The sequence below is a fragment of the Sebastes fasciatus genome, chromosome 9 (genome assembly GCF_043250625.1).
Source record: "Sebastes fasciatus isolate fSebFas1 chromosome 9, fSebFas1.pri, whole genome shotgun sequence".
In the NCBI taxonomy this organism is placed as follows: Eukaryota; Metazoa; Chordata; class Actinopteri; order Perciformes; family Sebastidae; genus Sebastes; species Sebastes fasciatus.
The window spans coordinates 8146423-8164814 of NC_133803.1; the positions used below are offsets into that span (position 1 = coordinate 8146423).

An 18392-nucleotide genomic window follows, 5' to 3' on the forward strand; every position below is an offset into this window, starting at 1 on the left:
GTGAAATTGTGCGTTTGCGTGTGTTCGTGAGTGCCTTTGAGGGTTGCACATGCCGTCTGTGTCGGCTTGTGTGCCAGGTCGACCTCCTGCCAGGTGGTAAGAGAGCTGTCTTTAACAATCAACTGTGTGACTGACGCTGCCTCTGATGCTTTGTGACATCTTTTTGTCTGCTGGGTAACAACTGTCACCATGAGTGTTTAAAAAAAGGCTTAGATCAGTGATTTGCTTAATGCAAGGCTAAGACCGAGTTAAGGAATGTGCTGATGATGGGAGCTCCTGTGCCTCATTAAGGATTTAGCCTCGGCCAATTTCATGCAACTAGAAAAGACATGCAGTTCTGGGCCAGCAGCTCTGGTTCCCCTATAGGGAGGTATATAGGCCCTTTTCACTGAAGACATTTTGACATGCAACAGTAGTAAAGCACACATATAAAAAATAAACCTAATGATGGCTGAATTCCACTTAGCTGGTATCGTTGCAGCAGTCTGTAGGTGGCAACATACAGTAGATTGCTTGTGTTAAGTAAAGGTGCTAAATTCGATATACAGAACATTAATATAGCAGCAAACAACTATTTGCTATGTAAAGATATCAAGGAGTAATGTCTACCTGAGCAGAGACTGAAGTCGCTCTCCCTCTGCGTGTGTTGTAATCCCAGCTTCTCTTTGCGTTGTTGACATAGCCGGGCCGGCCACGTGTCCTTATAGTACATCTCTGTGCATGTGAGCGTGCCCCACTGGCTAGCTCACGGCCGCTGCTCTGCATTGCTTTCATACGGCGGTTACCTCTTCTTTCCCCAGTGTGTTGCCTATTTCTTTCCAAGTATTTAATGTCATGTGTCTGTCCCTGTGGTCTCTCAATGAACAGTCGTAGGGATGTCTGTACAGGCGAACCTGTTCGGCCAGTCTTCCCTCGAAGGTATCCACGTTGAAATGAAAGGCGCAGTGGGCGCATAGTTACAAAAATTCAGAGGTGCATGACCAAGCGCCGCGACAACTTGCAGAGCCTTCACGCACCACGCGAAAGCCGCGATGACATCATTTTCTGGTGCACGCACCTCGCGTCGGCTTCACTACGGCGACCGTAAACCACACTTTAGCCATAAGCCTCGGCTCACCGTCGTCATGTTGAGAGCCAATAGAAATGCTCCCTATCCCATATTTAGCACCTTTAATTATCCTGAAGGTGACAATAACTGTCAATAACAATGTGGAATCTGCAGCCTGCTAAATGTGAATTAGCAAGTTTAATTGCCCTTACTGTCACTGTTCCTAGTTGTATCTAAATATGCCTCTGAGTTCACTGTTACGTTTGTTAAATCGGCTGTTACCTGCTTTTTAGATAAGGCTCTGATTGGCTCAGTAGTAGTCCAGCCACACTGTCAGAAAGGGAAGTAACTGTTGAGAGCAACACCCAATTATGTGTACCAGCAGGCCATTAAATATCTATATATGAAAAATATACTCACTCGTCTATTTTGTGTGTTCACAGCCAGGAATCAGCTACACCATAATTGCGGAGCTCTTTCTGGGGTTTATTTACTGCATTGTTAACGTGTAGGCTATATTCATATTTTCCTCCTGTACAGAATATACATGGTTTGATAAAACTCCCTCATTTGGGGCTGGCTTTGCCGTGCTGCAAAGTTGTTCCACTTCAGTGAATAATCTTGTCCTCCTGCGTTTTGATTGACACCACACAATGAGGGCCACCGTACACATCTGGACCGACCCTTACCGTCCTGCTCTTCAATCTGTGTGGCCATGTGGCACTAAAGCAGGTGGTGGGGTGACAGAGATTGGGGTGAGCTCCAGCGAAGCATCCCTGTTTGATGATAACTCTGCCCTGTGTGAGGAAACAGCAGGATGCCCGAGACAGCTTGGCTCTGCCACTGCTCCCCTCTCTACAGGGGGAGTGTTGAGTCGAATGCTGATTATCTGCTGGGATTCTTCTGCGAGAGGCTAGAAATGAGAAAAGCAAATACCCTGGCATAAATGAAATCCTTTGCGACTTTACTCAATCAAACAAAAAGTCAGATTATTAAAATATTGATCTTGACTTTATTTAATATCTGTTAAAAGTCAGCTCTTTAGAATATAATGGAACATCTCAACTAGCGAAGGATTTGTGAGCACCAGTGGGATGTGAAAAATGGCTTGTCTACTTTGCCAATTGTATCCCACACATCCCATGTGCATCCTTTATTGCTTGGTCATTATAAGCCAGCACACACACACACACACACACACACACACACACACACACACACACACACACACACATACACACACAGCCAGCCGACATTTAAGGACAGATGGAAGCCTTGGGGCAGAAGTTTGCTTGCATTTAGACAATAGATAGCATAGAATCTATTTTGATTCCCTTGTGTTGATCAGGGACACGACTCGCATAAATTAAAGAGATGACACTTCACTAGTTTATTATAATAGTATCGACCAGTCAGAGTAAATGCCAGTCTTGAGATGTGGGATGACACACACAGAGATGGAGGCTTTATGGATGGCAAAGCGCATTGATTGCATTGCACACTAGTTTGAATCAATAGAACACAGAAGTTTGGAGCTGCGTTGTTTACAGAGAATAATGGATAAATATGAGTGTCCAGTGCAACAGAAAAGGACAAGCAAAATATACTGTAGTCCTGATGTCAGGGAAGATGTGGAGGTTTAATTAGATATATACTAAATAGGGCTGTCAATCGATTAAAATTGTCCATAGTTAATAGTGATTAATCGCAAATGAATCACACATTTTTTATCTGTTCAGTTGGAGTGGAGTGGGCAAATATGCTTGCTTTATGCAAATGTATGTATATATGTATTATTGGAAATCAATTAACAACACAAAACAATGACAAATATTGTCCAGAAACCCTCACAGGTACTGCATTTAGCATAAAAAATCCTAACATGGCAAACTGCAGCCCAACAGGCAACAACAGCTGTCAGTGTGTCAGTGTGCTGACTGAACTATGACTTGCCCAAAACTGCATGTGATTATCATAAAGTGGGCATGTATGTAAAGGGGAGACTCGTGGGTACCCATAGAACCCATTTTCATTCACATATCTTGAGGTCAGAGGTCAAGGGACCCCTTTGAAAATTGGCCATGCCAGTTTTTCCTCGCACAAATTTAGCATAAGTTTGGAGCATTATTTAGCCTCCTTCGCGACAAGCTAGTATGACATGGTTGGTACCAATGGATTCCTTAGGTTTCTTGTTTAATATGATGCCAGTATGTTCACTCTAGCTTTAATACTGAGGTAAAAAATTGCAAGTTGTGTTAATGCGTTAAAGAAATAAGTGGCGTTAAAACATATTTGCGTTAGTGCGTTATTACCCAATTAACTTTGACAACCCTAATACTAACATAACTTGGGATGCTTGGAGAGCACCGTGGTTGACCAATCTGTGTTCAGCAAGCTCAGGTTTGTGGTTAAGACTTGCACCATATGTCTTACCCATCACAGTAAATACGCTACGGACACACCTGATGGTTTAATACCCTGAAGGGCTTCATGTGTCAGTGTGCTTGTTTTCACTGTATGTATATGGTGCAGAAGGTTATCACAGTGCTACATATGTACCGCATCAGGGGACCTGTGGTTGGTGGTGTGCTTCAGTGACTGACATAATGAGTAACTATGGTTGGTAGTTTATCCACGCTGCTTCATGCGTGGATGCTTCTGTGGGTGGAGGTAAAGCTTAGATAACCTCAACGCACCTTACATCCTCTCACAGGCGATACAATAACAGCTGCTGTCTTGGGTTTTGCCTTCATAAGGGCATGACATATACAGTATACGCCATTGTAGGGTTGTTGATGGAAAAATAAGTAAATGTTGTACTTCTAGTTGTTGAAAGTACAACCAAGGAGAGTCAAGTAGAACTGGATGACACGTCTATTAGTCAAGGATACTGTACTTTAAAGATAAACAAAGAAAATATCTGAAGTTTTGTATTCATTACCAGTTAATCCCTGTCTGTCCACCCAAACGTCCTCTTATGTTCCTCATCTTCAATCAGACACTCAAACTATTCCCATTGTGTGTCTGTCCCATTTAGTCTGTCTATTACAGCTAGTGTAATGATCTTGTATGTTCGCGCTCCTTTACCTGTGTGTTTCTACCTGTCGCTTACACATCACTAAAGATTTTTAACTGGGATTCCTGCCTCTCATTCCTGTAGTGACCCCTTGTGTCCGTTTCATCAAGGAGCTTAAAAAAGTTTCATTATTGATTACACTGATTATTTTTGTATTAATCATTAAATGTATAAAATGTAGGCCTGTCAAAGTTAATGCCATAATAACGCATTAATGCAAATTCGTTTTAACACCACTCATTTCTACAACGCATTAAGGCAATCGATCTTTCGGAGGTTGCAGTGAGCTCACTTTTAAACTAGAGAAGATACTGGTATCATATGAAAAACTGTCCTGGCCATTTACAAAGGGGTCCCTTGACCTCTGACCTCAGGATATGTGAATGAAAATGGGTTCTATGGGTACCCACGAGTCTCCCCTTTACAGACATGCCCACTTTAAGATAATCACATGCAGTTTTGGGCAAGTCATAGTCAAGTCAGCACACTGACACACTGACAGCTGTTGTCGCCTGTTGGGCTGCAGTTCACCATGTTATGATTTGAGCATATTTTTTTTTATGCTAAATGCAGTACCTGTGAGGGTTTCTGGACAATATTTGTCATTGTTTTGTGTTGTATTTCGAATAATATATATATTCATACATTTGCATATAGCAAGCATATTTGCCAACTCCCATGTTGATAAGAGTATTAAATACTTGACAAATCTCCCTTTAAGGTACATTTTGAACAGATGAAAAATGTGTGATTAATCGCGATTAACTATTTTAAACGATTGACAGTCCTAATAAAATGTCAAATAAATCATGAAAAGTGCCCATCAAAAGCTCAGAGAGCCCAAAACGACATCTTCAAATGTCCTGTTTTGTCCGACCAAGAGTGAAAACCCCGAAGACATTTCATTTAAAATATAGTTAAAGCTTCAGTAGTTTTTTGGCAATCATTGGGCAAAATTTCCATAATAACCTTTCAGCATATTGTAATTCATGTGTTCTGAGAGAAAACTAGACTTCTGCACCTCCTCATGGCTCTGTTTTCAGACTTTAGAAAATCTAACCCGACGGGAGACTTTGACCAATCACAGGTCATTTCAGACAGAGAGAGCGTTCCTATTGGCTGTGCTCCGGCTGGTGGGCGGTGCTTAGTATTTCCTCAACTGATCTCAACATGGTTGCCAGGTCACAAACTTTCTCATTTTACAGCTAAACAGTAAACTACAAGATGTTTCTGAAAACATTTGAGGTTTGAAATAGTCATTACAGTAACAGAATATTTTTTCATATTTGATCAGCGGTGCCTAGTTTGACCGTTTGGACGGAGTTCGACTGACTCGTGGCTCTCATAAGGCAAGGCAAGGCAAGGCAGCTTTATTTGTATAGCACATTTCAACAACAGGGCAATTCAAAGTGCTTTACAGAAACATTCAAGAACATTGCGACAAAATGCAAAAAACATCCAGTTTTTACTAAAAGGGCAGCTTTCCTCTTTTTAGCTTTTACCAAAAAGGCAGCTTTCCTCCTCTTAGTTTCACCAAAAGGGCAGCTTTCCTCTTTTTAGCTTTTACTAAAAAGGCAGCTTTCCTCCTCTTAGTTTCACCAAAAGGGCAGCTTTCCTCTTTTTAGCTTTTACCAAAAAGGCAGCTTTCCTCCTTTCTAGTTTTCAACAAAACATTAAAACATTAAAGATTAGAAAATAAAAACAAGCTAAAAATAAAAGCTAGGATAGAAGCTAAAATTGCATAAAACTCAAAAGAGTAAAAGTTATAGTGCAGTGTCAGAATAAAAGGCACCCGCAAACAGGAAAGTTTTAAGCTTTGTTTTAAAAGAAGTGAGAGTTGGAGCGGTCCTGCAGGTTTCTGGGAGCTTGTTCCAGATATTTGGTGCATAAAAACTGAACGCTGCTTCTGCATGTTTAGTTCTGACTCTGGGGACACTAAGCAGACCTGATCCAGATGACCTGAGAGGTCTGGATGGTTCATAACACAGCAGAAGATCAGAAATGTATTTTGGCCCTAAACCATTTAGTGCTTTGTAAACCAGCAGCAGTACCTTGAAATCAATTCTCTGAGAGACAGGCAGCCAGTGTAGAGACTTCAGAACTGGACTGATGTGATCCACTTTCTTGGTCTTAGTGAGGACTCTAGCAGCAGCGTTCTGAATCAGCTGCAGCTGTCTGATCGATTTTTTAGGAAGACCGGTAAAGACGCCGTTACAGTAGTCAAGTCGGCTGAAGATAAATGCATGGACTAGTTTTTCCAAATCCTGCTGAGACATCAGTCCTCTAATTCTTCTTATATTCTTCAGGTGATAGAAGGCTGTCTTTGTAATTGTCTTAATATGGCTGTTAAAGCTCAGGTCTGAGTCCATGACTACACCAAGGTTTCTGGCATGGTCTGAGCTTTTTAACATCACAGATTGTAGGTGAGCACTAACCTTTAATCTTTCTTTTTTTCATAAGACGGCAGCTGGATGGCAGACTCCAGATCAGCTCTGACTGCTTGTTTTCCTCCGTTCTGTGAAATCTTGCAGATGCCATCAGGAGCACCGGACACAGAAGCACATGATTTTTTTCATATTACCTGTCTTATGCACTACCGTCAGGATATAGTGACCGTTTTATAAAAATAACTTTTCTTAATCATATTTGCTCTATTTCTACCCACTGCAGCTTTAAACACACAAAAGCCACAAAGCTTCATATTTGAGAAACTGGGACCAGCAAATATTTGCTGTTTTTGCTAGATTTCAACAACTGAAATGATTATCAAACTAGTTGCAGATTAAGTTTCTGTTAATCAACTCATCGATTAATTATGAATATAGGCAACTCATCCTCATCAACACATGCACACACACACACACACACACACAGACAGACGAGCTCAGCCGATCTGGTTCGTATTCTCATCCATCTCTCTTCCCACGTGGTGTCGCATTTAAAACGATTCCTTTTCTGTTTCTCTCTCTCTACCGTTAAATGGCGCCCTGACTTATGTCTGACCTCTTTATCTGCAATTCTGTTCCCTGCTTGGAGCAGAGTGTGTGTGTGTGTGTGTTTGACTCATCTTTGCTTATCTGCTAGCACATCTCGGCTTGAACCAAGGAGACTTATGTGTGTACCTATGTATGTATGTATGTATGTATGTGTATGTGTGTGTGTGTGTGTGTGTGTGTGTGTGTGCGCGTGCTCCCTTAACTCAGCTTTCATTCAAAGAGCCATTCACTTCTCTTACCTGATTGTGCATTGTTTGAGCCACAGCTCTAAACCACATCAACACTCATTACTTCAAGTATTCAGAGTGATTCTGTAGCGGCTCAGCCTCACTGAGAAGGGAAGGCTGTTGCCAAGATTAGCGGTAAGAGCTCTCCCTGACAACGATGTGTGGCGAATAAAGCAGAGGCTAATCCTCCCTCCATAGCTGTTGGCTAGATGGCCATTTATGGGTGGTTTGGCTGTTGTGTTCTGTTTCCATCTCCTCTGTTAATCCGCAGGCAGCTGAAGTGGTTGATGAGACGCTTCAGCACTTCTTAGTGTATACACAAACAAACCGGCGCATTCACTGGCACCCGAGCTCAGCCTGAGCATAATGCACTCCGCGTTGAAATGCTTTTGTATTTTTGTTGTGTGTGTGTGTGCCTGTGTTTGTATATGTGTGCACTATATGCACACGTGAATGTGTGTGTGTGTGTGTGTGTGTGTCTATACAAAGAAGTAATATCCTCCAATATGAGTCACAGGGTGGAAATTAAAGCCTGGGATGATCCCTTCCTCAATGAGCAAACACTTCATTTTGACAGATCATTAACTAGACATTATCTTTCATTAGGCGCCTCTGCATTACTTATTCAACACCCCTAGGACACACATGCACATTCACAAATGCAGGGCACAGATAACACACACACACACAAACCGTGGACTGATTCAATACAATGCATTTGAAACAGTGCACTCAGCATTATCCGTGTCGCCGGATTTGACACTTACGGGAAAAATATTCTCGATAAAAGTCTTCCTGCAGCTCGCTGCGGCTAGACTTATCTAATATATTATACACTCAAATCTAATTTCTCCAGCGTGCGTTCATCTCATTCATTCATTCCCCTCTGGTATTGTAGCACACTGATCACACAACCACTTTACAGATGGTCCGAGTAATTAGATTGACAATGAGTTGTAGGAAATAAGTGTTGTAAAGAGCATCCTGATAAAGAAGAGGGACGCTCTTAAGAGCATCACGAAAGAGGAGATCATCACGTGGTGGTGCAGATGCCTGCCGCTGCTGTTTCTCAAAGTAGAGACAAGCGGAGAGGGGCCGAGCAAAAACACCAGCCACCGCAATTAGCATCAGCAATACAACTTTTGTTGCAGCGTGAAAACAACCCTCTGGCGACACTAATGGGACAACACATTTCGGGGTATGGCGGCTGGGGCAGTTTCCGGCCCGCCAGACTCCATCCATCTGTCTGATCGGCACATTTCCTGTTTTCTCTCTCCATCATATCCTGCACCAGTCTCTGCTCTCCATCTCCATCCATCTCTTTAGCTGCTTTTTTTTTTCGGTCCCCACTCGCGCCTTTTAAAATCCTGTGCGCCTGCCTCGGCCAAGCACACCCCAGCGATCCATCACAAGGTGATTTTATGGGCTTTTCCCCCATGCTGATGGCTATTTAGCTGTCCTCACCCAACCCAGGACAATTTGTTATTGTAAGTGTTTGTCCAACACATTTAGGCTGTTTGCGCTGACGGCACACTGATGAAAAACGACAACGGGGTTTATGGAAAGTTATGACAATCCATTGCGCCGGCAGATCAATGACACATCAGGGAAATAGGAAGCGATAATGAGATTGTTGTGAAAGGATATTGAATAGATAACAGGTCGAGGTGAAGGATGTGATGAAAATGGGATTCATCAACGTGTCTCTAGATTCACCTTCTACGGTATCCCACCTCTTCCTCTTTCTGTTTTTCTCTCTATTGTTGACCATATTGTCTTTCATGGGCACGCGGAGGACTTTAACTGCATTCTGCTCGCTTGGTTGCTGTCACTGCTTCAATACACAAGCTCAGGTTGCATTGCCGTGATGGAAGGACACACACACACACACACACACACACACACACACACACACACACACACACAAACAACGCTGCTAGAAGAACATGAGAGGTTGTGTTACCTCTCAGCCAATGCCCATTACACGTCAATGAAAATTCACTTTGAAAATCGACTGTTATACCCCTCTGGGAAACATTGGTAGGTGATTTATAAAGCGATGTTTATGTGTTTCCAATTGTGTATATTAGCTTTGAATTTCAATGGCGCTCTCATCTGGGATAACAATACAATCAGGTATCCAATAAGCAAATCAATTTGAGGTTTATGGTTTGTAGCGTAAACAACAGGCTCATGGTCCACTACACACCACTCTTCATTACTCTGGGGTAGCGCAGGAGATGCATGTGAATGTGTGTGAATACACACGTGTATACATGTGTTTTTTTACGCAATGTGACTCTTGAATAAGAGAAATCGATTGAGGAAAACAGGTAGAGGTACCTGGTGTTCTCTCTCTGTACAGGCACATTATAGTATTGTGAAGCACCCTTTCAGCAAATGCCATTCTTTTTTCTTTTTTTTTTTTTTAGTATCTTGTGCTTTTATTAGAAAGACACAGTACACAGATGACAGGAAACAAGGAAAGAAAAAGATGCGGAGTGACTAAGGTCCCTAGGCGTACACGAACTGGGGACATTGTAGTTCATGATCAGCACCCCAGGCCTAGAGCATCCCATCAGCAAATACCGTTTGGATGAAATTGTAATGCTTGTTAAGATATGTTTTTTTTATCAACATCTTATTATACGGCTTTGTTGAATGCTCGATTCTGATTGGTCAATTATGGCATTCTACAGTCTGTTATTTCTTTATAGCAGACCGCTGCTATGGATGCAGTTCTGATGTCAGACTCTGGAGGACCATTTTTGTGTCAAATTATTGATTTCTTAAGTAGGTAGCCGTGTAATGAGCGGTATAATGTACAGCGAGGGGGTCATTATTGTGAAATAAACCCCTTCAGGGCGATGCAAGACTTCGTTTCGCGTCAGGGTCCTGCATCGCAACAATGACCGGCTCGCTGTACATTATCCCTTTCATGATGAACCATCTTTTATATCTGTAAAGTCACAAAATGTTCATACCGAACGTATCTAGTTTTTCATACAATATCTGCATTATTAAAGTTTTTTATGGTTATGTTTAGGAAAATTAAAACACTTGGTCAAGGTTAGGGAAAGATCATTCCACTTGGTTAAATATTTAAAGGGCCTGTGTGTAACGTTTTGGGGGATCTATTAGCAGAAATGGAATATAATATGCATAACTGTGTTTTCATCATTGTATAATCACCTGAAACTAAGAATGGTTGGTGTTTTCGTTAGCTTAGAATGAACTCTTCATATCTACATAGGGAGTGGGTTCTTTTCTCGGAGTCCGCCATGTTGCTCAAACCAAGCACTGGCTCTAGAGAGAGTAACGTAATGTCTGTAAAGACTTCCGTTTCTCCTAAAGTAGTGTTATTATGGGAAGGATGGCCACTAGGCGAGACTGACGGCGTTACCACAGTTTTGCACTCGGCGAGTCACGTTACCGCATTTTTGGTAAGGGAGGAGTGAGCAAAGGGGTACTCAGTTGGTTGCAATCTGCAACCACACCACTAGATGCCGCCAAATTCTTCACCCTGTACCTTTAAAGACGTCAACAGACAGAACACATTGTGTGACAAAATCCAGTCCTTCCCAGTCTTAAACCAAAGTGTTTAAAAACCTCAACCTAACCACGCAGAAGCTCCAGTGTCAACGCCCTGAGCTTTTCAAATGAATGTGACACATCCTGGACTGGGAACACCGCCAGTGAACATAATCCAGGCACCAATTAGGTTTCCTCGAAAACACACTCCATTTGGCAAAAACATTCAACAGTTTATAAATATTTCTTTTGCAGCAGTTTGCAGCGGATGATGAAGAGGCAATAACACAACAGCTTTATGTTACTGTGAGAGTCTTCTATAAACTTCCTGCCAGCACATAAAAGGGCTTTTAAAATTACGTCCCACTGAACCGACTTTGAGCCTTTCACTGTCAGACTGTATTTAAAAGTGGCACATAGCAGATGGATGATTTATGTAAACACAAATTGTGTGTTGATTAACCATCATAGAGGGCACCTCTGGGTAATATGCTCCAATTTTGAATGTGTGTGTGTGTGTGTGTGTGTGAGTCTGTTTGTCTCCCTTTTCCACAGAAATGAGTCCACTGTCTGGATGGAGAGGACGCGTCTGGGACAGACTCCTCAAGGACACACGGCAGGAATGAAGACGGCAAGAAAAACAGAGTAAGAGGAAATGAAAATGAAGGGTGAAGTGAGCATGCACTTTACACTCATGAGTAATTCATACAGGTTTCTATTCTGCCTGGTTTTCTTTCCTCCAGGCCAGTAAACATAAAGAGATGCAACATTATTTGGCTGCTTTCTCTACAGCTGTATACATTATAGCGAGGCAGAAGGAGACAGGGGAGGTTATAGTTCAACGACAGCCACACTGTCACAAATTCACCACCCAGATGACAACTTATGGCATGATTGCGTGTGTGTGCCACTCCGTCTCAGAGGGTGTCATCCCCGAGGCGAAAGGTGACGTCGGTAGCCCAGCTGACATCTGTCAAAAGCTATCACAGGTTTTAAATGCTCGCTGAGACAGCAAATATACCTGGGGGGGAGGGGGTCAGGGGCTACCCTTCTTTTCCTGAGACAGCACCACGAAACAAAATAAAGACAATTACAGTCAAGTGTGATTACAGTGGAAAAACAAAAATCTGTTGTAGAGAAGGAATCTGTTCATGTGTTCTGAAGGTCACACACTTCCTGTCCTGAATGGCGTCATCGCATATCTCCGGCTTATAGGAGGAGATGGAGGTTTCCGAGAGATGGAGACACGGAGAGAAAAGAGAATCAGAGTACGGCAGGGACGGGCGGGGAGCGAGAGCGGACAGTCACTTTGGATTAGGGTTACAGCCGGTTTGATGAAAGCCGACTGAACTGATAGTAGTAGGTTTAAATGGGAATAAACGGATAAAAGGGAGAGAGCGTGGAGAGACTGAGAGAACCTATAATGCGTTTGAAATTCAGATGACAGTGTGTGGTATGGAGCCAGGCATTATTAGAACTGTATATAAGAAGGTGAAGTTTATGAGTCTAAAGGGCTTTTTGTATACAAAACTCCCCCCCAGATAAACAGCAGTGCGGGGCAATTTAGATGTTTATGGTCAATTTATGCCAAGGACCTTTTCATGAGCCAATACTTACAACATATGGTTTAATCAAATGAGATTTGGTATGGAAAATGATGTGAAATTGTATTTGCAAGTAGGAAATAATTTCCCTAAAGAATTTGACAATATGTTGGTATTGATAAACAAGGTGTGCTTTGAATTAGAAAATTGTATGCACTTTGTTTTACATTGTCCTTTATATCATGATTTGATATTTTGTTTTTCATCTAGGTGGTATAGTGGTTATGAAAATAAACTCAAATAATTAGAATTCAAAATAATTTTGAGCCCAAGTTGTATTTTTGGATATGAAATTAGTATATTGTAGTAAAATCAAAGTTTTCAGTAATTAGCCTCCATTTTTTACTTTTACTACTTGTTTTCCATGGGCCTTTCTCAAACCACTTCCACTCCGTTTGCGCGTTCGTGTGGAGGGTCTGCCATATTAAGTGCCATCTCAAACCAATCAGCGGGGAGTGGAAGTCAGTTATATAACCCTCCAACAGCGAGCCTGCATTGATGCCGACTCGCTGGCCACGTGCCACGGCGTTTTGTGTTCGTCCTGTAGCACGCTCCGTACAAATGTAAGTTCCGTGCAACTACCCGTACAAATATAAAACCACTCAAACTAAGATAGACATTTAATATTGTCATACAGACATTAACAGGGTTACACTGTATTTAGGATCAAATGTCTAGTCTAGAAAACGGTAGACGTGTTCATTTGATTATAAAGTGTTGTATATTTAAAGGGACTTGCAAAACCCAGGCCGTTCATAAACATCAGAGTTAAAAACGAGAAGATGTTTACCAAAGAAAAAAGAACTACCACCACAGAAGCATGGGAGTAAGTTTTATGTTTTACTTTTACTTTCTCCATATATTGCATATTCTTTTTATTCTTAATACTGTGAACCTTTGCACATCCCCTCCACTTGATATGAAACCATGGTTACGTAACGTTAGGACAGTTTCCGTCGGAGAGAGGGAAGTTGGTCCCAAAGCTTGCCGCTGTATTTATAACCTACAACCTTAAAGAAGGAGTTAACTCCGTCACGGAGTGGGAGTGGGGAGGGTCCGGTTTGAAAGGCCCCTTCTCTCGCATGTAAGATGAGAAGCCGATACTTCATACCACCATAAAATGTTTAGAACAACACAAAGCTACTGAAGGACAAACTGTCAAATTTATTGAAATTGACAAGGGCATGGATCATTTTTTGTTTTTTTAAAAAATATTTTTACCGTATTTGTTAATGTCTTGTTAATGTGTGCCTGGAGGCTTGCGTGTGTGTCCGAGTCTCACTGGACGTCATCAGTCAGTCACTCAGCCAGTATCGGCTATTTGACTGAGGCCGAGCTGACAGCTCTGTGCTGGAGGTCGCAGGCCGCGGTGACTAATGAAAGGCAGAGTCATTTAGACGTTTGAAGTGCTTTTTAATACCGCTTAACAAGGAGGGTTTTCTTTCTGCTTTCGGTAAGCTCGAGGCTTTGAAATACCAACAGTGACAGGTTTGTCTAAGTTAATCCTTCTTATTTCATCTTTTCTGCTGAGGAGCAGAATTGTTCTGGCAAACAATCGTTACCCTTCTCACTCTCCATGATCCTACCGACACTGCATATATTGAACACTGTGTTTGAGGGAAAACGTAAAGATTTATAAAGAGAAATTCTGCATCTTTTTGCTGTTAACGGTGTGTCATGTGTGACATGCTGATTTGATCCTGGTTGGCATCAGAACACACACCTTAGTTTGGGAATCCCAGAGTTCGTGCTATTAATATTCAGAGTGCAGTTTGGCTCATGACAGAGTTGCCAAGGACAGGGGACTAACCTTGGGGTTGCAGTGAGAGCCAGAGGCTGCATCTCAATAGTTTGATGAGTGTTCCTCCCCCTCCTCTCCTCTCCATTCTTCTCCTCTCCATTCTTCTCCTCTCCCGCTTTCCCGACGCTGAGGTTTTTTTATCAATTACTTGCAGACACCGACAACATAACCTGTATGTCCGAGTGTGTGTTTGAGCTTATGAGTGGGTGTAGATAATCCGGTTACAATGTGCTGCAGGTTCGTGGGTTGACTGGGATTATATGATTTGGGTTTGATATGAATTTTCTAACTTGCAGTGTGCAGCTACGCTCACACGCACGCTGACAAGTCATTTTTTTACATTGACTTATGAAATGAGAGAAGCTTACTATAAATTGCAAATACCAGCATGTTTCCAGGGAGAGGAATTGTGATGACTCATTGCTGAATGGGATCATAGGCTAACACTGTCAAACCACTGGGAATACAGAGGTGTTATGGGGAGTTCAGAAACCTGTTACAAAATCTAACAATTAATCAGCAATCGTCTCTTTACTGTTGATAGAGTAGGTAGGAGTTGATCTTGAATCAGAAGCATGCAAAGAAGCCCTTTCTCTTGCCCTTAATGTGTTCTGGTGTTGAAAATATGGATGCAAACAACACCCCGCTAAGAAAGCAACAGCAGACATCTGGCATCATGCCTGGTATCTGCTATTCTGTTCGGGGCTACAACAAGGTCGTCTCTGGGTCACTGCACAGCTACATCCAGGTTTGTCTAGAAAGTCCTGACCCCAGCACTAACCTTGCAGTCTAGAGACAGCCTCCTCAGCTATGACTCGCAGATTCTCTCTGTTTTGGCTCTGACTCACTAAATCCCCTCTAACTCACCATGAATCGATCTACCCACTTCCCCTACACTTCATTCTCGCTCACTCCTCCTCGCCTTCATTTAGAATCCACCTCTCCTTGTCTCCTTTCATTTACCACACACAGAAATCCAATCACTATCCAATCGTCCGTATCTGTGAAATATTTTGTTGGTATTAGATGACAGAAAAAGCAGGCCTCTGTCTGTTTATTGGCAGCACGCAGGGCTCAAATGAGGCTTAGCGGGGGGGAACATCCAACTCCTCGTGACCTTAACTCACCTCTTCTCCAGCGTGATTTCAGTCGTACTTTAAACTCATCATGTAAATGATCACAGATAAACCAACTATGTACGCATCTTTATGGTAGCCTAATGAGATTAGTAGCCAGGGTTATCAGGATGCAGCCACCTGCTGCTCCTAAAGTTTCATCAAATAAGAAAAGCCAAGCCAGGCAACATTAACCCATTCTTGCCCAAAGACTATATTTAGTATGATAAGGAAAAATGCCTTTTGTTCTAATTGGTCAAAAGTCTTGAAATTTAGGTAAGTTTAAGTAAGGATTTTTGAAAAATGAGGAAAAACGCTAACATTGTGTTTATTAATGTTTTATGAAATATTTTTTTTTTACACTGCATATTTGTGTAATATTTGATATTCGACTTGTTATGAGTTTATAGATACCAAATACTTGATTGTGCTCCATGTAGTTTCTGAGATGCAAACAGCCATTTTCTTATCATACTATATCTGTGGGCACATGGGACGACTGTTTTATCCTAAAATATAATGGAGTCTATTGCAAAAACAGTCGTCCCATGTGCCCAAAGACTAGATATAGTATGATAAGAAAAACTCACTTTCAGCCAAACTGATTTTGATTTGTGCTTAGGCCCAGAGAACTATCCACCAAAGGAAAATACAAATTTCAGTTGCGGGGCACAAATGGGTTAAAGTCCGGGTAAAGTAAAATCAGAGATTTCTTTCGAATCACATTATACATGTTAGAAAATAATTGCTGAAAACATGAGAAGACTGAGAACTACAGTATATAGTAGTGAAATTGCAGAGTTTGACTATTGACTATTGTGTGTTCACGATTTTTTTTGGCAGGCCTGAAACGACTTGAAATCATGGCTCGATGACGCACTGCAGCCATCCTCAGCATAACCCCTCACCTAACACTATATAAAAACTAGAGTACATAACATCTGTGGTTCTCCAACTCAATCGCGAGTTATAACACTTACTTACCACAGCCAGTGGTGTACTGGCCATCTGGCATACCTGGAAAAATCTGAGTGGGCTGTCAAAACATCCATAAAGTTTTTAGTGGCTGTCCAGTCCCGGCTGTCTCTCTCTCTCAGTGCTGTGTGTGTGTTCTAGGACTTGGCTCACTGGCCATTGTGCTATAGGCTCCGCCGTAGCCTATACTCTGTCGCTACTGTTGCGGCTGTAAAACGGTGAATGAATTGTTTCCAGCGTCACAAATCTCGCCAAATGACTATCAGAATTTGATTTGATTTACTTAATTTGGTCCGATGTTGGGACAGGGCTTCCGACGCTGTTGGATGATCCCACAAGCACTTCATTTGAACCATGCTAGGCCCTTGCAGTCTATTTACGGCTGGCCTCCTTTCTCTGTGAAAGACAAAACTACCAACTTTCAGCAGCAGTCTCTCGAGGCATATGTGATAGTAAAAACAATCACTCTGAGACCTCTCAGGTAGAACACAATCATCAAATTAGATGATTGCAACATGTTATCTCTTATAGAAGCCAAACCATCATCATCAACAACACCATCCTCCTTAAAGTGTTAGTTTGGTCTGATAATATTTGGAAAGTCTAGAAGAGCGACACGATTGAATTATTTTTATCCCCGTTCAAGTTAGCATAGGGCTAAACCGGAAGGTAGCCGGGGAGTCTTAGGTGCGCATGCTCCGCCAATAGAGCATGCGCATTAACATCCTGCAAAAGTAGCACGCAGCAGTGAGAGATAGCCAACAAGACGTGTCGTAAACTGTAACTGTACATATGTCATCAACCCTCACCTGCGATCGGGCAGCATGGTTTCATCGCCTTCAGCGGACACGCCCCCCCAGGGTTTCAGAGCAGAGAATGCTGCTTACATTTTCATGATTTTGAAACCTGTTTTACATACCTGCCAATTTTTTTTAATCATTCAAATTTGACTGGTTGGTAAATAACACATTTTTCTGTGGTGTGACAAACTCAGAACACATATTTTTTGCTTTACCCGGACTTTAAGGCTTCTTGTTGTCGTGTGTTTGGTTAAAAAAAAGCAAATGGCAGATAATCAGAGATGTGACCAAACAGAGTTGGTCTAATGTAGCGAGGCCAAAGTCATTTGTGTATGCTCCCAGTGTGTCATTAATGCTTGCAAACACAGCAATTTTCACCCGGGAGGAATGTTAGTGAGTCAAAACCACATTTCTTTTCGGTCTGCCAAACATACAAGAACAAGCCAATTCCAAAAAGATGCTGTATAATTACACAACGGCCAGTTCAATCAGAGGAGTGAGGGCAGTTTTGTCTCTTGTTGAGAATCACAGCTGTGGCCAGCTTCAATTCATGTCGGTTATAGTAGATTCCAAAGGTGTCAACATGTAAGTGAACCAGTAGGTGTATAGCCATATTTTGATGAAATCATTGTTTGGATCATACTAGGCATAATGGACAAAGAAGAAGTAGATCACGCTATAGTTATTTGAAAAGTAATATCTGATTTTGATCTTTTATTCCACCTTGAAAATGTGCATTAGGTTTTCTTACACTAGAAACAAACTAGTTCATTCAATGTGTCGTCCAACCATGTCAGGAAACTGTGTTTAAGTACTCTCGACGCAATGAATTGTAAAAACGGGGATGACGGGTCACCCTTTTGGACAGTCTCGACATTAACAATGTCGGTTGTTCACACACAAAGTTACAGGAGTAGTTTTTGGAAGAATGAAAAAAGAGTTTGAAAGACAGGTTCAGGACAGGTTGCACCTGTGCACACCTGGCCAACCGCTGTGAGAAGTGGGCACGCTTGTCGGATTGACAGTTTTGTAAAGTTACAATAATTGTCAGGTGCAGCCTCCCCTTATTCCGGCATTGGAAAAGTGGGCTTCCGACGCCGTTGGACGATCCCACAAGCACTAAATTTGAAGCATACTAAGCCCTCTGAGTCTATTGTAATCAACATGACTTTCACTGCTCTGTGAAAGACGAAACTACCAACTTTCAGTCACTCTGGGA

General features: G+C 42.0%; 1 protein-coding gene across 10 annotated transcripts in view; it reads left to right on the forward strand.

The window, feature by feature from the left end:
- LOC141773759 (A-type potassium channel modulatory protein KCNIP2) overlaps positions 1-18392 on the forward strand; it is a 197158-nt gene that overhangs the window by 68593 nt on the left and 110173 nt on the right. For 4 of the 10 annotated variants that reach the window (XM_074645773.1, XM_074645778.1, XM_074645781.1 and 1 more), the window contains one exon: positions 11410-11523. The exons of 2 other annotated variants lie outside the window; for them this stretch is intronic. In XM_074645773.1, coding sequence (XP_074501874.1) covers positions 11410-11523 — 114 coding nt within the window. Of the gene's footprint in view, positions 1-9279; positions 11524-18392 lie in introns of those variants that run through there. 4 more of the 10 variants (XM_074645774.1, XM_074645776.1, XM_074645779.1 and 1 more) reach the window with 2 other exon arrangements.